This window comes from Somniosus microcephalus, chromosome 4 (assembly GCF_052327205.1).
Source record: "Somniosus microcephalus isolate GS21.2 chromosome 4, FLI_Smic_1.0, whole genome shotgun sequence".
NCBI classification, from domain to species: domain Eukaryota; kingdom Metazoa; phylum Chordata; class Chondrichthyes; order Squaliformes; family Somniosidae; genus Somniosus; species Somniosus microcephalus.
Window position 1 is genome coordinate 173,934,506 of NC_140990.1, and position 27,436 is coordinate 173,961,941.

General features: G+C 45.0%; 1 protein-coding gene across 2 annotated transcripts; it reads right to left on the bottom strand.

Moving 5' to 3' along the window:
* Nucleotides 1–6,028: 6,028 nt before the first annotated feature.
* mettl21a (methyltransferase 21A, HSPA lysine) lies at nucleotides 6,029–22,691 on the bottom strand. 2 transcript variants are annotated; one of them, XM_085985471.1, is made up of 4 exons: nucleotides 22,422–22,691; nucleotides 20,158–20,332; nucleotides 15,990–16,101; nucleotides 6,029–7,236 (listed from the first exon to the last, which is right to left on the bottom strand). In XM_085985471.1, the coding sequence occupies exons 2-4, from the start codon at nucleotides 20,302–20,304 to the stop codon at nucleotides 6,839–6,841; spliced, it is 657 nt and encodes a 218-aa protein (XP_085841597.1). In that variant the 5' UTR covers nucleotides 20,305–20,332; nucleotides 22,422–22,691; the 3' UTR covers nucleotides 6,029–6,838. The 2 variants fall into 2 exon arrangements, with proteins under 2 accessions (XP_085841597.1, XP_085841598.1); XM_085985472.1 differs by lacking the exons at nucleotides 20,158–20,332; nucleotides 22,422–22,691 and adding an exon at nucleotides 16,195–16,334.
* Nucleotides 22,692–27,436: the final 4,745 nt, after the last annotated feature.

Sequence of the window (27,436 nt, forward strand, 5' to 3'; positions counted from 1 at the left end):
AATGAGATCCCCTCTCATTCTTCTAAACTCCAGCGAGTATAAACCTAATCGACTCAATCTCTCCTCATATGTCATTCCTGCCATCCCAGGTATCAGCCTGGTGAATCTTCGCTGCACTCCTTCCATGGCAAGAACATCCTTCCTCAGATAAGGCGACCAAAACGGTACACAATACTCAAGATGTGGTCTCACCAAGGCCCTGTACAACTGCAGCAAGACATCCTTGTTCCTGTACTCAAACCCTCTTGCTACGAAGGCCAACATACCATTTGCCTTCTTAACCGCTTGCTGCACCTGCATGCTTACCTTCAGCGACTGGTGCACAAGGACACCCAGGTCTCGTTGCACTTCCCCTTCTCCCAATCTATTGCCATTCAGATAATAATCTGCCTTCTTGTTTTTGACACCAAAGTGGATAACCTCGCATTTATCCACGTTATATTGCATCTGCCATGCTTCTGCCCAATCACCCAACCTGTCCAAATCATACTGGAGTTTCTCGGCATCCTCCTCACAGCACACATGCCCACCCAGCTTTGTGTTATCTGCAAACTTGGAGATATTACATCTAGTTCCCTCGTTCAGATCATTAATATATATTGTGAATAGCTGGGGTCCAAGGACCGATCCCTGCGGTACCCCACTAGTCACTGCCTGCCACTCGGAAAAAGAGCCGTTTATTCCAACTCTTTGCTTTCTGTCTGCCAACCAGTTCTCTATCCAAGACAATACCTTGCCCCCAATCCCATGTGCCTTAACTTTACACGCTAATCTCTTATGCGGGACCTTATCGAAAGCCTTTTGAAAGTCCAAATACACCACATCCACTGGTTCTCCCTTATCTATTTTACCAGTTACATCCTCAAAATTCCAGTAGATTAGTCAAGCATGATTTACCTTTTGTAAATCCATGTTGACTTTGTCCGATCCGGTCACTGTTTTCCAAGTGCTCTGCTATTACATCTTTTATAATGGACTCTAGCATTTTCCCCACTACCGATGTCAGGCTTATCGGTCTGTAATTCCCCGTTTTCTCTCTACCACCTTTTTTGAACAGTGGGGTAACATTAGCTACCCACCAATCCATGGGTACTGTTCCAGAGTCTATCGAACTTTGGAAGATGACCAGCAATGCATCTACTATTTCTAGGGCCACTTCCTTAAGTTCCCTAGGATGTAGATTATCAGTCCCTGGGGATTTATCGGCCTTCAATCCCGTCAATTTCTCTAACACCATTTCCCTACAAATACTGATTTCTATCAGTTCCTCCCTTTCATTAGACCCTATGTTCCCCGACATCTCTGGGAGGTTATTTGTGTCCTCCTTTGTGAAGACAGAACCAAAGTATGTATTTAATTGGTCTGCCATTTCTTTGTTCCCCATTATAAATTCCCCTGATTCTGACTGCAAGGGACCTTGACTTCACCAATCTTTTTCTCTTCACATATCCATAAAAGCTTTTACAGTCAGTTTTTATGTTCCCTGCAAGCTTACTCTCATACTCTATTTTCCCCTTAATTAATCCCTTTGTCCTCCTTTGTTGAATCCTAAACTGCTCCCAATGCTCAGGTTTACTGCTTTTTCTGGCCAATTTATATGTCCTCTCCTTGGATCTTATGCTATCTCTAATTTCCCTTGTTAGCCACGGTTGCGTCACCTTTTATGTTTTATTTTTATGCCAAACTGGGATGAACAAATTCTGTAGTTCATCCATGCGATCTTTGAATGTTTGCCATTGCCTATCCACCGTAAACCCTTTGAGTGACATTCCCCAATCAATCCTACCCAACTCGCGCCTCATACCATCGTAGTTTCCTTTATTTAAATTCAGGACCCTAGTCTCTGAGTCAACTACTTCACTCTCCATCTTAATGAAGAATTCGATCATATTATGATTGCTCTGACCCAAGGGGCCTCACACAACAAGATTGCTAATTAATCCTTTCTCATTACATAATACCCAGTCTAAGATGGCCTGATCTCTAATTGGTTCCTCGACATATTGGTCCAGGAAACCATCCCGTATACACTCCAGGAATTCATCCTCCACAGTATTGTTACTAATTTGGTTAGCCCAATCTATATGTAGATTAAAGTCACCCATGATAACTGCTGTGCCCTTGTTGCACGCTTCTCTAATTTCCCTTTTAATGCCATCCCTGACCTCCGCATTACTGTTTGGAGGTCTATATACTACTCCCACTAACGTTTTCTGCCCCTTGGTATTTCTCAGTTCTACCCATACAGATTCCACATCACCAGAGTTAATATCCTTCCTTACAATTGTGTTAATCCCCTCTTTAACCAGCAATGCTACAGCGCAGCCAGTTTCGGAGCTGTCATTGACAGACCGCAACTTCGGGATTTCCGTATGCGCCGAAGTTGCAGTAAGTTTCAAAGGTGGTATGATGGCGTACACTGAGACCACAAATTCAGGGCCAATATGGCTTGCAATTATACAACGCCTTTCACAACATCAGGACATCCTGAAGTACTTTACAAAAAATGAAGTACTTTTGAAGTATGTCACTGTTATAATGTAGGAAACCCAGCGGTCAATTTGCACACAGCAAGGCCCCACAAACAGCAATGTGAAAATGACTAGATCATCTGTTTTAGTGATGGGCCACAGTTTAACGTCTCACCCAAATGAAGGGACGTCTGACAGTGCAGCAGTCCGTGAGTACTGCACTGGAGTGTCAGCCTAGATTTTGTGCTCAAGTCTTTGGATTGGGACTTGAATCCACAACTTTCTGAATCAGAGACGGGCATGCTACTCACTGAGCCACTGCTGGCACCTGCTAATACTCGGAGACCAAATAGGAAAACTTCCCATTCCCAAGTAGGAACATTGTCACCTTGACGACCACAAATTCAGGCTTTTTGGATAAGTGTGTATATCTTGTACATGTTAATGTAGCATTAACATGTTACTGCTTTGAAACAGAAGATTAAATGCTTTGTTTAGGATAACCAGATGAAGTGCCAACATTCATGGATGAAGTGCTGCTGCGGAATCCCTCGGTGTATGCAAATCCATCACTTCTTATTTACAGGGACTGTGCGTTCAACTGCGACACATTGCCTCACAATTATTCTTATTGTAGTAAATGGTTTGACTGATTGGTTCTGGCAGGCCAGTAGACTCCCAGCTCTGTCTCTATTACTTCATCTATGATAGGCTTTCATAAATGTGAAAGGCTTAAGTACGCTGCAGATCAACTTGAGTTTTCAGCACCTTGACGTTGTGGAGTTCTTTGCCTTCTTACTTTTCTCCCAAAGAAAGATTTGCATTTCTATAGCACCCTTCACAACCTCAGGACATACCAAAGCACTTTACAGTCAATTAAGTACTTTTTTTGAAAGGTAGTCAACTATTGTAATGTATGAAACACGGCAGCCAATTTGCGCACAGCAAGCTCCCACAAACAGCAATGTGATAATGACCAGATAATCTGTCTTAGTGATGTTGGTTGAGGGTTGAGGCCAGAATACTGGGGAGAACTCCTTTGAAATAGTGCCACGGGATCTTTCAGTTACCTGAGAGAGCCTCGGTTTAACGTCACATCCAACAGACGACACCTCCGCCAGTGCAGCACTCCCTCAGTACTGCACTGGTGCGACAGCCTAGACTTTTGTGCTCAGGTCCCTTGCGTGGGACTTGATCCCACGACCTTCTGACTCAGAGGCGAGAGAGCTACCCACTGAGCTACGGCTGACACCTAAATTCCCAGCATACCACAGTCTGAGTGTTTGCACCGTGGAGCAATCTCCCAGAATACACCAGTATGATTCTGGAAATTGGACACAACTCAAAGCATATCTTTCCTTAGACTATAACAGTAATTAGACATTTGTTTTTCCATATGGCTGTGAAATGAGTGAGAGCATATACTTTAGAACCTTTTTAAGGTTTGACAGATACCTATTTTCATGTACTTAGCTTTCTTTACTTCAAGAAGGTTGAGAAACTCAGAGAGACAGAAGAGCAGAGAGAGACAAAAGTAATGTGTGAACAAGGATGGGAGGGGAAAGAGACGAATATAGCACATGACAGGGCGAGGCACAGTAAATAGACTCTTAATTTGAATTTTAAATGGTTACAGCACTTCCCTTTTATTGTTTATACTGCGAATTTGACATTTGAATTGTTCATATGAATAGGCTAATGTGTGTTGTTGTATCATCTATTTATTTAAATAGAAGGGGTGCTACAAGTATATAGCAACACAAAATATTCAAAAGATTAAAAAAACAAAGTGTTACGGTATTAGTGTTTTCTAGCTAATTGTTCTTATGAATCAATCAATTATATCAAAGCACACACGTGCCATAAAAATCTAATGGCGTGCAAGTTAAATTGCAGCTGGATAATTAACAGTTAAATGGTCAGGTTTCTTGCTTAATACAAGTCGCAATTATAAGTGCAGTGCAGTGCTTAGAAAAGAAATACATGGGGGAATATTTCGTGTCTGCCTTTATTGCTCTGGGATTTCGGGGTGTTTATGCTGGTTGTGGAGCGTGGATGGTGGCGGCTCTTTGTGACCATCACCCTTCATGCGTTCCGTTATTTAAACTGTCGGCCACAGCACTCTGCACAAATTGCTCAGACATCTCACAAATGAAAATGAACGAGGCAGCAAGGCATAATTTGCAATGCACCAATTCCTTTATTATTAACTTCCCCCTGCCCCACGATGATATTTAAATAGAAATTTGTTCTTCAATATTTATTGTTTTGTTCCATTTTTCTGCCCTCCTCTCACTTGAAGGTGCCGAGTCTTGCTGGGCTAGTTCCACCTGCGCCAACCATCCTCTGCTATCTCACACAAGTGGGTATCCTTCATGTATCAGCCCAGCATGCTACAACAACAACTTGGACTTATACAGTGCTTTTAACATAGTAAAAGGTCCCAAATTGCTTCACAGGAGCATTATCAGACAAAGATTTGACACCGAGTCACATGAATTATTAAGAGGGGGTTTGGTCAAGGAGGTAGATTTTAAGGAGTCTTAAAGGAGGAGAGGTGGAGAGTTTTAGGGAGGGAATTCCAGAGCTTAGGGCCTAGGCAGCTGAAGGCACGGCCGCCAATGGTGCAGCAAAGGAAATCAGCGATGCGCAAGAGGTCAGAATTGGATGAGCGCTGAGATCTCGGAGGGTTGTAGAGATTGGAATAAGTTACAGAGATAGGGAGGGGCGAGTTCCTGGAGGGATTTGAACATTCAGTCATGGAGATATCATAACTGAACCCAATCCCATCTCTTCCCAACACATGCACTTTGCAGCATGCGTCATTGTGAATGGGCATTTTTCTCCACTTGCCAACCAGGGGTACTTAGTGGTAGTTGTAAAGATGCCAAAAAAAATTCTCAAAACAAAACACAGAAATTACAGATTTGCCATGGAGTTGAGGTCGAAGATCAGCCATGATCTTATTGAATGGTGGAGCAGGCTCGAAGGGCCGCAGGGCCTACTCCTGCTCCTAATTCTTATGTTCTTATTACGTTCTTATATAGCGCCTTTCACAAACTCAGGACGTCCCAAAGCATTTTACAGCCAATGAAGTACTTTTGAAGTGTAGTCACTGTTGTAATGTAGGCAATGCGGCAGCCAATTTGTGCACAGCAAGGTCCCACAAACAGCAATGTGATAAATGACCAGATAATCTGTTTTTGTTATGTTGGTTGAGGGACAAATATTGGCCAGGACACCGGGGAGAACTCCCCAGCTCTTCTTTGAAATAGTGCACTGGGATCTTTTATGCCCACCTGTGAGGTCAGACAGGCCTTGGTTTAACGTCTCATCCGAAAGACGGCACTGCCGACAGTGCGGCACTCCCTCAGTACTGCACTGGGACTGTCAGCCAGGATTTTGTGCTCAAGTCTCTGGAGTGGGACTTGAATCTGCAACCTTTTGACTCAGAGGCTGGCGTGAGTGTTACTTCTGAGCCACGGCTGATGCCTCATGCAGATGTAAAAACCATGTAGTTAAAAAAAAAAAAAAAATCGATCCACACAGGTAAAACATCATCTTAAACAAAACGACTTTATTAGACTTGCTCATGTGGAGCTCCTTGGACACAAATACAAATGCTGAGAATTGATCTCAAAAGTGTGATGTCATCCATTTTGGACCTAAGAAAGGTAGACCAGAGTATTTTCTAGATGGCGAGAAGCTCGGAACTGTGGAGGAGCAGAGAGATTTAGGGGTCTGTGTACAGAAATCACTAAAAGCTAATGGACAGGTACAAAAAATAATTTAAAAGGCTAATGGAATATTGACCTTTATCTGAAAGGGGCCGGAATACAGAAGGGTGGAAGTTATTTTACAGAGGTACAGAGCTCTGGTCAGGATGCATCTGGAGCACTGCGTTTAATTCTGGACACTGCGCCTCAGGAGGATATACTGGCCTTGGAGGGGGTGCAGTGCAGATTCACCAGAACAAAGAGGGTAAAATTATGAGGACAAGTTGCATAGACTAGGCTTGTATTCCCTTGTTGATCTAATTGAGATATTTAAGATGATTAAAAGATTTGATAGGGTAGAGATAAATTATTTCCTGGGGGAGTCAGATCAAGGGGGCATGACCTTAAAATGAGAGCTAGACCATTCAAGGGCGATGTCAGGTTGCACTTCTTCACACAATGGGTAGTGGAAATCTGGAACTCTCTCCCCCCACAAAGTTGTTGAGGCTGAGGATCAATTGAAAATGTCAAAACTGAGAGGGATAGATTTTTGTTAGGCAGCGGCATTAAGGGATACGGAACCAAGGCGGGTAGACCCTAACCCTAACCCTAGACAGTAGTTACGTTCTTGTTAGAATGTCTTTCCCTTCCTTAGAGATCTTCCTTTACCATTCTTTTTTGTGCTTTGTAAACGTGAACATCTTTCTCGGTGTCGTAATGGACTCTTTCCACCGTGAAGCGACTCCCGAGCATCTTCAGGAAGTTCTGGTCCCGCTCGTACCGGATGCGGCAGGACAGTAGGATTGTAGTCCGCTCGGAGCTGAGATGTTCCAATGTCTCCAGTAGGGCCGGGAAGGTCTCCTCCAGGTAAACCACGTCCGCCCCCAGGACCACGTCATAGCTGCCCGGGTCAAACCGGCATAGGTTCACCCCCCAGTTCAGCTCCCTGACCTGTGCCCTGGTCTTCAGGTTGGGCGGAATGTTTTCTCGGAGATTGGACTCCAGGAACTGTAACGCTACTTCCCTGTCAGTGACTGTTACATCGGCACCTGTTTTAAGGTCAACAAGGAAACAAAATTGTGGTAAAGTATTTTTTTTTCCAGTAATGGGTGAGGGATTGAACACTTTTTTCCCCACAAGTAAACATCACCAACAAAACAGCTTGCATTTATATCATAGAATCATAGAAGCTTACAGCACAGAAGGAGGCCATTTGCCCCGTCGTGCCTGTGCTGGCTCTTTGAAAGAGCAGGCGTGCTCAGTCCCACGTCCCCACTTTCTGTCCGTAACCCTGTAAGTTCCACATCCTCAAGAACCTGTCCAACTCCCTTTTAAAATTATTGATGGAATCAGCTTCCACCACATTTTCAGGTAGAGCGTTCCAGATCCCGACAACTCTCCGAGTGAAAAAAATTCTAATCTCCCCTCTAGATCTGTTACCAATGATTTTGAATCTATGACCTCTAGTTATTGACCCACTCGCCAGAGGGAATATTTCTTCCCTATTTATTCTGTCAAAACCTCTTATCATCTTGAAAACCTCTATTAGGTCACCTCTTAACCTTTGTTCCAAGGAGAACAGTCCTAACTTTTCCAACCACTCCTCATAACTGAAGTCCTTCATCCCTGGTAATATCCTGGTAACATCATCTGCACCTTTCTCAGGCCTTTACACCTTTCCTGAAGTGTGGTGCCCAGAATTGTCCACAATACTCCAGCTGAGACCTAACCAGTGGTTTATAAAGTCCTAGCATGATCTCTTTGCTTTTATATTCTATTCCTCTATTTATAAACCCAAGTAACCCACATATTATTTTAACCACCTTATCAAGATGCTCTACCACCTTTAAGGATTTGTGTATATGGACACCAAGGTCTCTCTGCTCATCTACACTTTTCAAAATCGTGCCTTTTATATTACACTGTCTTTCCATATTAGCCCTCCCAAAGTGCATCACTTCACACTTCTCCCCATTGAACTCCATCTGCCACGCTGCTGCCCATTTCACCATCCTGTCTATGTCATCCTGAAGCCTATAACTATCCTCATCATGATCTACTACTTTGCCAAGTTTTGTAACATCTGCAAACTTTAATGCTGCTCCCTACACCCATGTCTAGGTCGTTTATAAAAATTGCAGAGTAATGGACCCAAAACTGACCCTTGGGGAACACCACTGCAAACCACCTCCCAGTCTGGAAAACATCCATCCACCACCACCCTCTGCTTCCTGTCACTGAGCCAATTTTGTATCCATACCGCCACTTTCCCCTTAATTCCATGGGCTTCCATCTTAATAAGCCTCCTGTGTGGCACTTTGTCGAATGCCTTCCGAAAGTCCATATATACGTCTACTGCACTACCTTGATCAACCTTCTCTGTTACCTCATCAAAGAATTAAATCAAATTAGTCAGACACAATTTACCTTTAACAAATCCATGATGGCTCTCCTAGATTAACCTATGCCTTTCCAAATAAAAGTTTATTTTGTCCCTGATAATGGTTTGCAATAACTTCCCCACCACCGATGTTCGGCTGACTGACCTGTAGTTTCCTGGTTTATCCCTCTCCCCTTTCTTGAATAGTGGTATAATATTAGCAACCCTCCAGTCCTCTGACACTACTCCTGTATCCAATGAGGATTGAAAGATTGTGATCAATGCCTCTGCTATTTCTACCTTTGCTTCTTTCAGCAACCTAGGATGCATTCCATCTGGACCAGGTGACTTACCAACTTTCAGTAATGCTAAGTTCTTCAGACACTATGTTCCAGGAGGCAGTCACACCTACTAGAATAATTACTTCTAATTTGGCCCATGATCAGGGGCAGGAAGGTGTGACTACAAGCGAGGCAGGTATTGAGATCCAGGAGGTAGTGGTGGAGAAGCCTCAGCCCTTGGCCTTGTCCAACAGGTATGAGATTCTTGCTCCGTGTGTGGACGAGGCCAGGGACTGCAGGGAGGATGAGCAAACTGACCACAGCACCGTGGTACAGGGAGCCATTCAAGTGAGGGGAGCAAAAAGAAATGCTGTAGTGATTGGGAACAGTATAGTGAGGGGGATAGATACTGTTCTCTGCAGCCGAGAGCGTGAGTCCCGAAGGCTGTGTTGCCTGCCCAGTGCCAGGGTTAAGGACATCTCCTCTGGGCTGGAGGGAAACTTGGAGTGGGAGGGGGAAGATTCAGTTGTCATGGTCCACATAGGTACCAATGACATAGGTAGGACAAAGAAAGTGGTTCTGCTGAGAGAGTATGAGCAGCTAGGGGCTAAATTAAAAAGCAGAACCACAAAAGTAATAATCTCTGGATTACTACCTGAGCCACGAGCGAATTTGCAGAGGGTAAATAAGATCAGAGAAATGAACGAGTGGCTCAAAGACTGGTGTGGGAGAAATGGGTTACAATTTGTGGGGCACTGGCACCAGTACTGGGATAAGAGGGAGCTGTTCCGTTTGGACGGGCTTCACTTGAACCATGCTGGGGCTAGAGTCCTGGCAAATCGAATAACTAGGGCTGTAGAGAGGGCTTTAAACTAAACAGTGGGGGGGAGGATCCAGGTGAGCAGGAAAATAAAAGGTCAATGAGAAATGATAAAGCAATAGAGCAGGATAGAGATGTGGGAAATAATAACCGGAGTGTGACAGAAGGGACAGAATGTTTAAAAATAAGAGTGTAACAGAAAAAAAGGCCAAAACAAGGAAAAATTGTAAAAAGACAAAGTTAAAAGCTCTATATCTGAATGCACACAGCATTCGTAACAAGATAAATGAGTTGACGGTACAAATAGATACAAATGGGTATGATCTGATTGCCAGTACAGAGACGTGGTTGCAAGGCGACCAGGGCTGGGAACTGAATATTCCAGGGTATATGATAATTCGGAACGATAGAAAGAAAAGAAAGGGAGGTGTGGTGACTTTGTTGGTAAAAGATGGGATCGGTGCAGTGGTGAGAAGTGATATTGGCTCCGAAGATCAAGATGTACAATCGGTTTGGGTGGAGATAAAAAATAATAAGGGGAAAAAGTCTCTGGTGGGCGTAGTTTACAGGCCCCCGAACAGTAGCAATGCTGTTGGACAGAGTATAAATCAACAAATAATGGAGGCCTGTAATAATCATGGGTGATTTTAATCTCCATATTGATTGGACAAATCAAACTGGCCATGGTAGCCTTGAGGAGGAGTTCATAGAGTGCATCCGGGATGGTTTCCTAGAACAGTATGTAATGGAACCAACCAGGCTATCTTGGATCTGGTACTATGTAATGAGACAGAATTAAAAAATGATCTCATAGTAAAGGATCCTCTAGGAAAGAGTGATCATAGCATGGTTGAATTTCAAATTCAGTTGGAGGGTGAGAAAGTTGTATCCCAAAGTGTCCTGATCTTAAACAAAGGCAATTATAATGGCATGAGGGCAGAACTGGCTAAAGTGGACTAGAAAAACAAATTAAAGGGTAAGAAAGTTGAAATGCAATGGCGGACATTTAAGGAGATATTTCATAACTCTCAACAAAAATATATTCCAGTGAGAAATAAATATTTTAAGAGAAGGGAGCACCGTCTGTGGCTAACTAAGGAAGTAAAGGATGGTATCAAATTGAAAACGAAGGCATACAATGTTGCCAAGATTGGTGGGAGACCAGAGGATTGGGAAATTAAAAAAAACCAGCAAAGGATGACTAAAAAATAATAAAGAGAGAGATGATGAATTATGAGAGAAGCTGGCAAGAAACATTAAAACAGATAGTAAGAGCTTCTACAGGTATATAAAAAGGAAGAGGGTAGCTAAAGTAAACGTTGGTCCCTTAGAGGATGAGACTGGGGAATTAATAATGGGGAACGGGGAAATGGCAGAGACTCTGAACAAATATTTTGCATCTGTCTTCACTGTAGAAGACACTAACAACATCCCAATAATGGATAATCAAGGGGCCACAGAGAGCGGGGAACTAAAGACAATCACTATCACTAAGGAAATAGTACTCGGTAAAATAATGGGACTAAAAGACGACAAGTCCCCTGGACCGGATGGCCTGCATCCCAGGGCCTTCAAAGAAGTGGCTGCAGAGATAGTGGATGCATTGGTTGCGATATACCAAAATTCCCTGGACTCTGGAGAGGTCCCAGCGGATTGGAAAACCGCTAATGTAACACCCCTATTTAAGAAAGGAGACAGAAAGCAGGAAACTATAGACTAGTTAGCCTAACATCTGTCGTTGGGAAAATGCTGGAGTCCTTCATTAAGGAAGTAGTAGCAGGGCATTTAGAAAAACATACGGCAGTCAAACAGAGCCAGCATGGTTTTAGGAAAGGGAAATCATGTTTAACAAATTTGCTGGAGTTCTTTGAGGATGTAACAAGCAGGGTGGACAAGGGTGAGCCAGTGGATGTGCTGTATTTGGATTTCCAGAAGGCATTTGATAAGGTGTCACATAAAAGGTTACTGCATAAGATAAGAGCTCACGGAGTTGGGGTTAATATATTAGCATGAATGGAGAATTGGCTAACACTAACAGAAAGCAGAGTCGGGATAAATGGGTCATTTTCTGGTTGGCAAACGGTAACTAGTGGGGTGCCACAAAGATCAGCGCTGGGGCCCCAACTATTTACAATCTACATTAATGACTTGGATGAAGGGATCAAGTGTAATTCAATTTCAATTTCAATTTTATTTGTCACATAACCAAATACAACAAGTGAAATCCAGTCAGTGAAATGCTTTTTTCTTAACGAGCCGATGTAGCCAAGTTTGCGGATGATACAAAGATGGGTGGGAAAGCAAGTTGTGCAGAGGACTCAAAGAATCTGCAAAGGGATATAGACAGGCTAGGTGAGTGGGCAAACATTTGGCAGATGGAGTATAATGTGGGAAACTGCGAGGTTATCCACTTTGGCAAGAAAAATAAAAAAGCAAACTATTATTTAAATGGAGAGAGATTACAAAATAGTTCAGAGGGACCTGGGGGTCCTTGTGCATGAAACACAAAAAGTTAGCATGCAGGTACAGCAAGTAATCAAAAAGGCAAATGGAATGTTGGCCTTTATTTCAAGGGGGTTGGAGTATAAAAGCAGGGAAGTCCTGCTACAACTGTACAAGGTATTGGTGAGACCACACCTTGAGTACTGCGTACAGTTTTGGTCTCCTTATTTAAGGAAGGATATACTTGCATTGGAGGCAGTTCAGAGACGATTCAGTATGTTCATTCCAGAGATGAGGGGTTTGACTTATGAGGAAAGGTTGAGCAGGTTGGGCCTATACTCATTGGAATTTAGAAGAATAAGAGGTGATCTTATCGAAACATATAAGATACTGAGGGGGCTCGACAGGGTAAATGCAGAGAGGATGTTTCCCCTCATGGGGAAATCTAGAACTCGGGGGCACAGTCTCAGAATAAAGGGTCGCCCTTTTAGAAATGAGATGAGGAGGAACTTCTTCTCTCAGAGGGTCATAAATTTGTGGAATTCTCTGCCCCAGAGAGCTGTGGAGGCTGGGTCATTAAATACATTTAAAGTGGAGATAGACAGATTTTTGCAAGATAAGGGAATGAAGGATTATGGGGAGCGGGCGGGGAAGTGGCTTTGAGCCCAAGATCAGCCATGATCTTATTGAATGGCGGAGCAGGCTCGAGGGGCCAAGTGGCCTATTCCTGCTCCTATTTCTTATGTTCTTATGTTCTAATCTTTTTAGTACGTCTTTTCAATCTATTATTATCCTGTCCATAACTTTCCTCTCCTCTTTTAGTGTAACCTTCACATCATCTGCTTCCTTTGTCAAGACAGATGCAAAGTACTCATTTAATACTCTTGCCATGTCCTCTGCCTTATATCTATATAAAACACTAGTTCGGCCCCAGCTGGAGTATTGTGTCCAGTTCTGGGCACCACACTTTAGGAAGGATGTAAAGGCTTTGGAGAGGGTACAGAAGGGATTTACTAGAATGCTACCAAGGATGAGGGAATATAGTTACGTGGATGGACTGGAGAAGCTGGGGTTGTTCTCCTTCTAGCAGAGAAGGCTAAGAGGAGATTTGATAGAGGTGATTAAAATCATGAAGGGTTTAGATAGAGTAAATAAAGAGAAACTGTTTCCAGTGGCTGAAGGGTCGGTAACCAGAGGGCACAGATTTAAGGTGATTGAACCAGAGGCGACATGAGGAAAAATCTTTTTACGCAACGAGTGGTTAGAATTTGGAATGCACTGCCTGATAGGGTGGTGGATACAGATTCAATAGTAGCCTTCAAAAGGGAATTGGATAAATACTTGAAGGAGAAAAAATTGCAGGGATATGGGGAAAGAGCGGAGGAGTGAGACTAACTGGATTGCTCTTCGAAAGAGCCGGCACAGACTCGATGGGCTGAATGTGCTGTACTATTCTATGATTCCCCTTTGGGTCCTTAATAGGCCTAACTTTTTCCCTAGCAAACTGTTTACACTTTATATGTTTATAAAAAGTTTTAGGGTTCAATTTGATGTTGCCTGCTAATCTTTTCTTGTAACCTCTCTTTGCCTCCCATATTAACTTTTTCAATTTCCTCCTGTACTTTCTGTAATCTTCCTGATTATTAACTGAATCTTGCTCCTGACATTTGTCATAAGCCTCCTTTTTCTGTTTTGTTTTAACTTTTATTTCCTTTGTCATCCAGGGCGCGTTCGCTTTGGATGCTCTACCTTTTACCTTCAAAGTAATATGCCTAGTTTGTACCTGAACGATCTCTTCCCTGAATGCCCACCATTGGTCCGTCACTGCTTTACCCTGTAATTGCCTGTTCCAATCTACTTGTGCTAGGTATATAGCGCCCTTAATGTAGCAAAACGTCCAAAGAATGTTCCTGCTAAGGTGCACGCGTGCGTGGCCACGCAGTAATCCGAAAAGCCCCGCGCAGGTCACTCGCCGGCTTTCACATTGTAAATACCGTACATGCACAGAAATTTAAAAAAAACAGGCCGCGCAGAACAAAGTGCAGCTTACAGGGAACACTGCTCTGAAGATGACTCAGTGACGGGAGGGTTGGGGGTGGGGGGACATGAAACCGAGCTATCAGGAGATGGGAACGGTAGCATAAAAGTTATGTTATTGGACTAGTAATCCAGAGACCTGGACTAATAATCCAGAGATATGAGGTCAGATTTATTTAATTAACTTACTTTAAATTCCCCAGCTGCCATGGTGGGATTTTGAACTCCTCTCTCCGGATAATTATTCCAGACCTCTGGATTACTAATCCAGTAACATAACCAGCATGCTACTATAAATAGAAACATAGAAACATAGAAGATAGGAGCAGGAGTAGGCCATTCGGCCCTTCGAGCCTGCTCCGCCATTCAACGAGATCATGGCTGATCATCCAAACCCTAGCACCCGGTCCCTACACCGACAGCCATCCCACCCAAACCCTATCCCCGTAACCCCACGTATTTAATCCCCCCTAACACTAAGGTCCAATTTTTTATCATGGCCAATCAACCTAACCCGCACATCTTTGGACTGTGGGAGGAAACCGGAGCACCCGGAGGAAACCCACGCAAACACGGGGAGAATGTGCAAACTCCACACAGGCAATCACCCAAGGCCGGATTTGAACCCGGGTCCCTGGCGCTGTGAAGCAACAGTGCTAACCACTATGCCACCGTGGAATAAAAAGCTAGTATCAGCAATGCTGACCATGTAACTACCGCATTGCTGTAAAACCCATCTGGTTCACTAATGTCCTTTAGGGAAGGAAATCTGCCGTCCTTACCTGGTCTGGCCTATATGTGACTCCAGACCCACAGCAATGTGGTTGACTCTTAATTGCCCTTAAATGGCCCAGCAAGCCACTCCGTTGTACCAAACCGCCACAACACACCACACGGACCGCAGCAGTTTGAGAAGGCAGCTCACCACCACCTTCTCAAGAGCAATTAGGGATGGGAAATAAATGCCAGCCTTGCCAGCGACGCCCACATTCCGTGAATGAATAAAAGTAGTTAGGGAAGGTGATGAAGCCATGGTCAAAGAGACAGTGCTGGGGAAGCTGACACTTGAGTGCAGTACTTGAGAGAGTGCTGCACTGTCGGAGATGCCGTCTTTCAGAAGAGCTCCAGGGGAGTTCTCCCTGGTGTCCTGGGCCAATATTTATCCCGCAACCAACCTCACTAAAACAGATGATCTGGTCATTATCACATTGCTGTTTGTGGGAGCTTGCTGTGTGCAAATTGGCTGCCGTGTTTCCTACACAAAAGTACTTCATTGGCTGTAAAGCGCTTTGGAAGGTCCTGAGATCACGAAAGACGCTACAGAAATGTAAGTCTTTCTTTCTTGGTATCGCCTAGCAAGTGTCCATGGTGTCAGACTAGCTGCTTAGTAGTCCTTTAATTTCAGCCACTTGGCCATTTCCCACAGTCTCTGCAGTCAATTGAAAGGGGCCAGAGCTTTGCTCCCAGGCAGAGATATAATTGAGATAACAACAACAACAACAACAATTGAGAGAGTACGATAGCAAAATACTGCAGATGTTGGAAATCCGAAATAACAGAAAATGCTGGAAAAACTCAGCAGGTCAGGCAACATCCGTGGAGAGAAATTTGAGTTGACATTTCGGGTCGAACCCTTCTTTTGATATTCCAACCCCCACAACCACCAAACTCCCAAGGCTTTTGTTCAATGTCTCCCCACACCAAAACGACTGAATTTAAATCAGTAACGGCAGAACTGAGTCGGCATCCTGTGGTTTCACAGACACCTTCTTGCAATAACGTGAGAGTGCAAATTGCTTTCAATGATGCCGGGGTAATGAAGATCGGTAACCCAGCACCTACCTAGCAATGCTGCAACTATTCCGACCAATCCGGTTCCTGCTCCCAACTCTATCACGGAGCGGTTTTGTAGCTGGATTGCTCCCAGTTCAAGATACGTGCAAAGTACAATGGCCTGAAACGCAAAAGGAAAGGTTTCGCTTAGCCTCAACTGCAGTTTAAGCAGTCGGGTCATACAGACTTGCAATTTTTCTTTAAAAAAAATTACCTCTTCCCGCTTATATTCTACTGTTTTGGCGATGTAGTTCCACATCCTATTGGCTTTGTTGACTGTTGCTCTACATCAGTTAGACATGTTTTGTGTTAAATCCAGTAAGACTCCTCAATCTCTTTCAACTTCATCCTTAGCTAGTTTAACAACAACAACTTGTATTTATATAGCGCCTTTAACGTAGTAAAACGTCCCAAGGCACTTCACAGGAGTGTTACAAGAAAAAATTTGTCACCGAGCCACATAAGGAGAAATTAGGGCTGGTGACCAAAAACTTGGTCAAAGATGTAGGTTTTAAGGAGTGTCTTAAAGGAGGACAGAGAGGTAGTGAGGCGGAGAGGTTTAGGCAGGGAATTCCAGAGCTTAGAGCCTAGGCAACAGAAGGCACGGCCACCAATGGTTGAGCGATTATAATCAGGGATGCTCAAGAGGGCAGAATTAGAGGAGCGCAGATATCTCGGAGGTGGGGGGCTGAAGGAGATTACAGAGATAGGGAAATACATGCAGTGCGTGTATCATTTATTTTTCCTTTCTTTCTGTAGCACTTGACACTTTTCTGCATTAAATTTCATCTTCTACTGTTCTGCCCACTTTACATATTTTGTCCAACTCTAATTTCTGAGTTGCCTACTCCTAAGTCCAGTATCCCGCCTAGTTTGGTATCTTGTGTAGATTTGATCACTGTGCATTGAGTTTCTGAATCCAGGTCGTTTATATAAATTAGAAAGTGTTGTTCCCAGGACCGAGCCCTGAGGCACCCCACTCAGTATTTCCCCTCCCCTGGCCCCCGCCCACTCCGACATAACTCCCCTAATGAGAACTTGTTGCTTTCCTACCCATCAGAGACCTTCCTATACATTTCCAGGGTTTCCCTTGAATTATACAGCTTTGATTTTAATTAATAGCCTTTCATGTGGAACTTTATCGAAAACCTTTTGGAAGTTTTTTTTAAATTCGTTCATGGGATCTGGGCATCGCTGGCAAGGCCAGCATTTATTGCCCATCCCTAGTTGCCCTTGAGAAGGTGGTGGTGCACCGCCTTCTTGAACCGCTGCAGTCTGTGTGGTGAAGGTACTCCCACAGTGCTGTTAGGGAGGGAGTTCCAAGATTTTGACCCAGTGATGATGAAGGATCGGTGATATACTTCTAAGTCAGGATGGAGTGTGACTTGGAGGGGAACCTGGAGGTGGTGGTGTTCCCATGCGCCCTCTGCTCTTGTTCTTCTAGGTGGAAGACGTCGCGGGTTTGGGAGATGCTGCTGAAGAAGCCTTGGCGAGTTGCTGCAGTGCATCTTGTAGAGGGTACACACTGCAGCCACGGTACTCCGGTGGTGGAGAGAGTGAATGTTTAAGGTGGTGGATGGGGTGTGAATCAAGCGGGCTGCTTTGTCCTGGATGGTGTCGAGCTTCTTGAGTGTTGTTGCAGCTGCACTCATCCAGGCAAGTGGAGAGTATTCCATCACACTCTTTACTTGTGCCTTGTAGATGGTGGAAAGGCTTTGAGGAGTCTGGAGGTGAGACACTCGCTGCAGAATACCTAGCCGCTGAGCTGCTCTTGTTGCCACAGTATTTATGTGTCTGGTCCAGTTAAGTTTCTGGTCAGTGGTGACTCCCAGGATGTTGATGGTGGGGGATTCGGCAATGGTAATGCCGTTGAATGTCAGGGGAGGTGGTTAGACTCTCGCTTATTGGAGATAGTCATTGCCTGGCACTTATATGGCACGAATGTTACCTGCCACTTATCAGCCCAAACCTGAAAGTCGTCCAGGTCTTGCTGCATGCGGGCATGGACTGCTTCATTATCTGAGGAGTTGCGAATGGTGCTGAACATTATGCACTCATCAGCGAACATCCCCATTTCTGACCTTATGTTGGAGGGAAGGTCATTGACAAAGTAGCTGAAGATGGTTGGGCCTAGGACACTGCCCTGAGGAACTCCTGCAGCGATGTCCTGGGTCTGTGATGATTGACCTTCAACCACCACAACCATCTTCCTTTGTGCTAGGTATGACTCCAGCCAGTGGAGCGTTTTCCCCGGATTCCCATTGACTTCAGTTTTACTAGGGCTCCTTGATGCCACACTCGGTCAAATGCTGCCTTGATGTCAAGGGCAGTCACTCTCACCTCACCTCTGGAATTCAGCTCCTTTGTTCATGTTTGGACCAAAGCTGTAATGAGGTCAGGAGCCGAGTGGTCTTGGCAGAACCCAAACTAGGCATCAGTGAGCAGGTTATTGGTGAGTAAGTGCCACTCGATAGCACTGTCGATGACACCTTCCATCACTTTGCTGATGATTGAGAGTAGACTTGATGGGGCCAGATTGGATTTGTCCTGCTTTTTGTGGAAAGGACATACCTGGGCAGTTTTCCACATTGTCGGATAGATGCCAGTGTTGTAGCTGTACTGGAACAGCTTGGCTAGAGGCACGGCTAGTTCTGAAGCACAAGTCTTCAGCACGATAGCTGGGATGTTGTAGGGGCCCATAGCCTTTGCTGTATCCAGTGCACTCAGCCGTTTCTTGATATCACGTGGAGTGAATCGAATTGGCTGAAGACTGGCTTCTGTGATAGTGGGGACCTCGGGAGTAGGCCGATATGGATCCTCGGGAGTAGGCCGATAAGTCAAGGTTACACCGTATCATAGGGCTTCCCGCTGTGTTCCACTTGGGTTATCACTGTCTCAAACAAGTGAGGAGGTAGATCAGGCAGGATCTTCCTCTTCTGAATCCATGTTGACTGCTCATAGAACCATAGAATGGTTACAGCACAGAAGGAGGCCATTTGGCCCGTCGAGCCCATGCCGCCTCTCTGCAAGAGCACTTCAGCTAGTCCCACTCCCCTGCCCTTTCCCCGTAGCCCTGCAAATTTTTTCCTTCAGGTACTTATTCAATTCCCTTTTGAAAGCCATGATTGAATCTGCTTCCACCACCCTTTCAGGCAGTGCACTCCAGATCATAACCACTCGCTGCGTAAAAAGTTTTTCCTCCTATCGCCTTCGGTTCTTTTGCCAATCACCTTAAATCTGTGACCTCTGGTTCTTGATCCTTCCGCCAATGGGAACGGTTTCTCTCTATCTACTTTGTCCAGACCCCTCATGATTTTAACCCATCGTGACTGCTGTTAACTAGGTTATTGTTGTACAGATGATCCTCAAGTTTACTCCTGATAATCGATTCCATTATTTTACATGGAATGAAAGAAAGACTTATGGGATCTGTAGTTGGCTGCGTCTGTTTTGGCCCCTTTTTTTGCATGCGACCACCACATTCGCCTGCTCCAATCGAATGGTGCCTCTCCCGTGTCCATTGACTCCCTCATAATGATTGTCAATGACTCACAAATCTCCACCCTAGTCTCTCTCAGCACTCTGGGATAAATGCCATTCCAGAACTTCCATCTTGTTTGTAATGAAGTCATTCATTCTCCTTGGAACATCTTTGTGTGGAGAGGGCAGGTTGATCACTTCTTCCCTTGAGAATACTTGGGAGGATATATTCATTCAGATTCTTTACTATTTTGTGCTGAACCTGAATTTCAAACCTGTTTTATGGTTTTCACCTCTTCTCTCTTGCTATTATGGTATTGAAATAATTTTTTCTACTGTTATGCTTAGCCTCACCTACTCTCCGCCTCTTTAAAACATGAGGTCCAAAATCTATCCTGGGTGTGGCATGGCACTTTCCTACAACATGGGTTCACGCTCCGGTTTTTTTGCATAATGGTGTCAGCTGTGGCTCAGTGGTAGCACTCTCGCCTCGGAGTCGGAAGAATGTGGGTTCAAGTCCAACTCCAGAAACTCGAGCACATAATCTAGGTGGTGAAAGGCGCTATATAAATACAAGTCTTTTTGTATATCAGTTTTACGTTGAGGGAAGGCGAAGTCTGAAGATAAATCATTAATGAAGATACCAAACCAGGCCTCGGACGCTCATTAAGACGTGAAACGATAGTCGGGTACTTACTGCATCCCACACTACTGCTGCTACCCCAAGCTGCTTCCAGTCCTGTCTGATCACTATGTCCCGCTTGGCAAAGTGGAAAGTTGCTGATGCTGCGTGGAATTTCCGAAGTTCCGGTATCATGGCACCATCATACGGCAGTAAAGCCATTATGTTCCAGCCTGGACTTGCATGCAGTCTACAAAAGTAACAAAGACTGGCATTTATACAGCGCCTTTTATGACCTTAGGATGTCCTAAAGCACTTCACAGCAAATTAAGTACATTTGAAGTGTGATCACTGTTGTAATGTAGGGAATGCAGCAGCCAATTTATACACAGCAAGCTCCCACAAACAGCAATGTGATCATGAGCAAATCATCTGCTTTAGTGATGTCAGTTGAGGGATAAATATTGGCCAGGAGTCCACTGCTCTTCTTCAAAATAGTGCTGTGGGATCTTTAGGTCCAACTCCTACAGTGCAGCACTCCCAGTGATTCAGGGACTGCTTTGGGGCCCCACAAGCTTTAGGTTGTCATAAACCCTTTAACTATTCTGTTTGGTACAAAGTAATGAGATGAATGTGCTATAGTAAAATATGTCAGTAACTGTTCATAAATGAGGGTGTGTTGAAATCAGGTATTGTAAGGGACTGATGAATTTTGATTGTCAGGAACCTAGATACATTTCCTATTTTTAAACACGTACCTCTATTCTTCTATATTAAATAGGTGCGCGGGACCTCCAGACAGCTGTGCTAAGCAGCTTAGCGGGAATGTTGGTTAGTATATATAAGAAACATTAGAACAAAAGCAAAATAATGCGGATACTGGAAATCTTCCACCACATTCCCAGGCCACAGCAATCCTCTCCGCGTTGCTAGGTTTTCCATGCTTCCCTCCCTTTCTGCTATTCTGCTGTAACCATTTACACCTCCTCTGGACCCATCTTTTGTTTCTATACTTGTTCCATTCCTTTTGTCATTCAATCACTTCTGCCCTCTGGCCCTGGCTCTGCAATTGTCTAAAAACTGTTAATCTCTAACATTACATAGAATTTACAGCACAGAAACAAACCATTAGGCCCAACTGGTCTAGCCTGGTTTATGCTCCACACAAGCCAGCTCTTCATCTTCATCTATTCCTATCAGCATATCCTTCTATTCCTTGCTCCCTCATGTGTTTACCTAGCTTCCCTTTAAATGCATCCATGCTAGTAGCCACAACTACTCCTTGTGGTAGCAAGTTCCACATTTTAACCACTCTCTGAGTAAAGACGTTTCTCCTGAATTTCCTATTGGATTTATTAGTGATTATCTTACATTTATGGCCATAGCAAAATACTGCAGATGCTGGAAATCTGAAATAACAACAGAAAATGCTGGAAACACTCAGCAGGTCAGGCAGCATCGAGGAGAGAGAAACAGAGTTGACGTTTCAGGTCGAGGACCCTTCGTCAGAACCAGTTCTGACCTGCTGAGTATTTCCAACATTTTCTGTTGTTATTTTATATTTATGGCCCCTAGTTTTGGGATCCCCACAAGTGGATACATTTTCTCTACATCTACCCCAACGAACCCCTTCATAATTTTAAAGCAGTCTATTAGGTCACCCTCAGCCTTCTCTTTCCCAGAGCTAAGAACTCCAACTTGTTCAGCCTTTCCTGATGGTTATAACCTCTCAGATCTGGTTTCATCCTTGTAAATCTTTTTTGTACCTTCTTCAGTGCATGTATATCCTTTTTAACAATATGGAGAACAGAACTGTGCACAGTACATCTTCCAGTTCTGATAAAAGGCCATCAATCAGAAAAATTAATTTCATTTCTCTCCACAGATGCTGTCTGACCTGCTGAGTGTTCTGGTTTTATTTAAGACACACAAGAAGTGTATTTACTTTCATTAAGAATAAGCAGTTTGCCAAACTCTTCTCTGTGGAGATAATGTGCCTTTAACTGGCAATGTTGTGAGGTGACGATGTCCCTTTAAAAAATCTTGAGGATCTCATCTCATTGATTTATAAACTGAAATGTTTAACTATTAAATAAAATTATTAAATATTATTAAACTTATATACATTGAGCAAAAATCCAAACTAACACGGATTTGTTTTTACCAAATTCAACCAGCTTTAGGTACATTTGGACCCAATAATTAATTAAATTATTGGCTAAAAGAAATCAACTGCAATTAAAATTCGAAATGTTGCTCATTTGGATTGTAAATCTGAGAAAAATGAACAATTCTCCTCAAGAGTGATAAATCCCCAGCTCAAGGCACGAGGTGCAGACCTTCAGGCGGCGGGAGTCGATTGCCTTGTGGCCCGGGAGCGCTGCGCTGCGAGTCCCCAGGCTGTGAGGCCTGTACCAGGCAAGTAAGGGATTCAAACGGGGGCTGGGTGGAGGATTTGAGGCGGCTCCGGAGTCACGCAGTCAGAAGGGAAGGAGGAGGCGGGCAGCCGCTGAGGAAGGAGGTCGCACTGAGGCCTGCAATGGGAGGGAGGTTGTCGGCCTCGTTATTAAAGGAGGCGTCTCTTCAGCTTTACAAACCTAACCAGCCCGTAGGGGTGGGGCTTGGACTTGCTGTTCAATTCACATTTATAGTCTCCCTCTTCAGATTTCCGGCACAGTTGTGGTTTTTACTTTAAAATCTTGGGTCAGATTAAATGTTGCATTAATTACTTTTCCCCGGGCCCAAGGAATGTGTAGGAAAAAAAAGACTTTATACAGCACTTTTCCTCAGGACCCAAAGCACTTTGCAGCCAATGAAGTTTTCCTCTGACAAAATTAGACACGTTATTTTTAATTTTTGCAGACGTGTTTATGGGGATTTTTATTTTTTGGTTGGTTGGGGGGGGGGGGGGGTGGTGGTTAATGGGGAGAAAAAAAATTCCTTTTGAAGATGTGAATTCAGTCTATGTTTTGTAGGCTGTAGTTTAAAAAAAAAGAATTTGGTGCACGCCCCAGTATGGTAAAATACTAGGGGTCCTCCACTCCACTAGAACACTTTAAAATATGGTCTTATCTTGTGCTTATTAGTTTTTGTTTATACTGTTAGCTGCCTTTGTTACCTCTAGACCCGACTTTTCCAATGCTCTCCTGGCCGGCCTCCCACCTACCACCCTCCGTAACCTTGAGCTCATCTAAAACTCTGCTGCCCGTCTCCTTACTCGCACCAAGTCCCATTCACCCTTTACCCCTGTGCTCACTGACCTACATTGGTTCCCAGTCCAGCAACGCCTCGATTTAAAAATTCCCATCCTTTTGAAATCCTTCTATGACCTCGCCCTTCCCTCCGTTACCTCCTCCAGCCCTCCAACATCTCTGCGCCCCTCCAATTCTGGCCTCTTGCGCATCCCTGATTTTCATTGATCCACCATTGGCGGCCGTGCCTTCAGCTGTCTAGGTCCCAAGCTCTGGAATTGCCTCCCTAAACCTCTCTGTCTCTCCTACAAAAAGTTCCTTAAAACCTACCTCTTTGACCAAGCTTTTGTCAGTTATCCTAATATCTCCTTATGTGGCTCAGTGTCAAATTTTGTTTTATAACGCTCCTGTGAAACACCTTGGGTCCTTTTTACTACATTAAAAAGGTGCTATATAAATACAAGTTGCTGTTGTTGTAGCAATGTAGGAAACGCAGCAGCCAATTTGCAGACAGCAAGGTCTCACAAACAGCAAAGTGATAATGACCAGATAATCTGTTCTCGTGATGGATAAATATTGGCCAGGACACTGGGGAGAATTCCCCAGCTCTTTTTCAAAATAGTGCCATGGGATCTTTTACGTGCAACTGAGAGGGCAGACATTTAGTTTAACGTCTCATCTGAAAGTCAGCATCTCCTAGATTTTGTGCTCAAGTCTCTGGAGCGGGATTTGAACCCATAACCTGCTGACTCAGAGGCCACGGTTAAGGATAGCAGGTAGGTGGGGGTGAATGCTGCTGCAATCCTGCTCCCTAGTATGGCCCTGGGAAACCTAACTAAAATTAAACTAACCGTGCAAAAAAAAGGAGCATCCTCAAATAATGGACTGTCTGACTGAAAATCAGACAGGAGGCAAGTCTACACACAAAGGCCTTTTAAACTGGGTTAGTAAACCGGATCATGCAAAGGTACAATTAAGTAATAGGAATTAATGAGCTCCTGATTGTAGGCATTATCAAGCAACTGGTGCCAGCTGGTGTTGTGGGTGCTGACTCACTGTATGCCTTCAAGAGGGAGCTGGACCGGTTGTTGACGGGGCAGAGATGGAAGCATATTGAAGGTAAGTGGCTCTACTTGGTCCATATGATCTCCTGGGCTGGTTTTGATCACCTGAGGGAGTTGGAAAGGAATTTCCAGGGCATTTTTTCCCACTTTTTGGCCCTGGGCTTTTTATATGGCTGTGGGTAGGGGGCGGGGGTGGGATAGAGTAGTGTCTCGTCATGATGCTCCAGTCATCATGAGTGTGGGGCAGGCTTGATGGACCAGCTTTTCATTCCCCGCCTGTCATTTTGCTATGTAGCACATACAGTAAAATCAAATTCGAAGCTAAAGGGTGCACAGAAGTAGCAGAGAGTGTAGGTGAAGGCAACGCTGTTAGGGGAGCCCCCTAGTGGACACCAGGTATTTCCCTAAACTCTTCTTAGGCAGTCCCTCGGAACTGAGAATGAGTTCTCAGGTGACTGATGAGTCCAATGCGGGACCTGACAGTCTCTGTCATAGGTGGGGCAGACGGTGGTTGACTGGGCGGGTGGGTGGGGTGCTTGGGTTGACATGCGCTCCTTGCGCTGCCTGCGCTTGCCTTCCGCTTGCTCCCAGCAAGAGAGTCGAGGTTTGGCGCCTTCCCGGATGCTTCTCCTCCACTTTGTGCGGTCTTGGGCCAGGGATTCCCAGGTGTCGGTGAGGATGTTACATTTTTTCAAGGAAGCTTTGAGGGTGTCCTTGAAGCGTGTCCTCTGCCCACCTGGGGCTCTCTTGCCGTGTCGGAGTTCCAAGTAGAGCGCATGTTTTGGGAGTCTTGTATCGGGCATGCAGACAATGTGACCCATCCATCGGAGCTGATTGAGCGTGGTGAGAGCTTCGATGCTGGGGATGTTGGCCTGAGCAAGAACACTGACGTTGGTGCGCCTATCCTGCCAATGGATTTGCAGGATCTTGCGGAGGCAGCGTTGGTGGTACCTCTCCAGTGCTTTGAGGTGCCTGCTGTACATGGTCCATGTCTCTGAGGCATACAGCAGGGCGGGTATCACTGCTGCTCTGTAGACCTTGAGCTTAGTGCCAGGTTTGAGGTCCTGGTCTTCAAACACTCTCTTCCTCAGGCAACTGAAGGCTGCACTGGCACACTGAAGACGGTGTTGGACTTGGTCATCGACGTCTGCCCTTGTTGACAGTAGGCTCCCGAGGTATGGAAAGTGGTCCACGTTGTCCAAGGCCTTGTCGTGGATTTTGATAATCGGGGGGCAGTACTGTGTGGCGGGGGTAGGTTGGTAGAGGACCTTTGTCTTACGGATGTTTAGTGTACGGCCCATGCTCTCATACGCTTCGGTGAAGGTGTTGACGATGGTTTGGAGTTCGACCTCCAAGTGAGCGCAGACACAAGCGTCGTCTGCATACTGTAATTCGACGACAGAGGATGGGACGACCTTGGATCTGGACTGGAGGCGACGGAGGTTGAACAGTTTCCTGTTTGTTCTGTAAATTAGCTCCACTCCAGCGGGGAGCTTACTGAGGGTGAGATGGAGCATTGCAGCAAGGAAAATCGAGAAGAGCGTTGGTGCGATGACAGAGCCTTGCTTGACCCCGGTTCGTACGTGAATTGGGTCTGCGCTGGAACCGTTGGTCAGGATCACGGCTTGCATGTCATCGTGAAGCAGGCGGAGGATGGTGACAAACTTTTGAGGGCAGCCGAATTTGAGGAGGATACTCCATAATCCCTCACGGTTGACAGTGTCGAAGGCCTTTGTGAGATGAAAGAAGGCCATGTACAGCAGTTGGTGCTGTTCCCTGCATTTCTCTTGTAATTGACGTGCGGTGAAGACCATGTCCATTGTGCCCCTTAGTGGGCAGAATCCGCATTACGACTCTGGGAGGAGCTCTTCGGCCACTGGGAGAAGGCGATTGAGGAGGATTCTTGCGATGACTTTCCCTGTGGCAGACAGCAGGGAAACTCCTCTGTAATTACCGCAATCGGACTTGTCACCTTTCTTGAAGATGGTCACAATTACGGCGTCTCTGAGATCCCCTGGCATGGTCTCCTCCTTCCAGATAAGGGAAATGAGTTCATGAATTCGCGCCAGTAATGCTTCTCCGCCATGCTTTAGTGCCTCGGCAGGGATTCCATCTGCTCCTGAGGCCTTCTTGTTCTTCAGTTGTCGGATGGCCTTTTCAACCTCATGCCGGGCTGGGGTTGTGCTGAGATGGTGACGGGTAGCATGCTGTGGGATGGAGTTGAGGACACTCATGTCGAAGACAGAGTCGTGGTTAAGGAGATCTTCAAAGTGCTCCTTCCAGCGGGCACTGACTGCCTCTCTGTCCTTGATGAGTACCTTTCCATTCTTGGCCTGCAGTGGGGTAGGGCCTTGGGTGCTTGGGCCGTAGGCAGTCTTGACTGCACTAAAGAATCCATGCACGTCGTGGTTGTCGGCTAGCTGCTGGATCTCCTGCACTTTCTCCACCCACCATCTGTTCTTTAGGTCATGAGTTTTTTGTTGGACCTCGGCCTTCAGGCTAAATTACAGGGTAAATAGTACCACTGGGTACTAAGCCATTTGTAAAACCCATCTGGTTCACTAATGTCCTTTAGGGAAGGAAATCTGCCGTCCTTACCTGGTGTGGCTTATATGTGACTCCAGACCCACAGCAATGTGGTTGACTCTTAACTGCCCTCTGAAATGGCCTAGCAAGCCACTCAGTTGTACCAAACCGCAGTTGTACAAAGACGTATAACAGCACTGTGGGAGTACCTTCACCACATGGACTGCAGCGGTTCAAGAAGGCGGCTCACCACCACCTTCTCGAGGGTAATTAGGGATGGGCAATAAATGCTGGCCTTGCCAGCGATGCACACATCCCGTGAACGAGTATAAAAAATAAAAAAAAATTAGATCAGCAGGTTCCTTGCGGGCTTGCCGGTCAATTAAGAAGAAGCTAGTTAGATGACGTCATTTGATGACGTGTCATCTGCCGGTTTTCTTAAAGGGATCACGCACAATTTTTCTTTGACAGTTCATTTCTCAGTGTTTGACAGCATTGAGGTGATGCAAACACTGACAATCACTGTACAAAGGTGAGCTCTTGCACCCAGGCTCTCCAGTGACTCCCTCCATA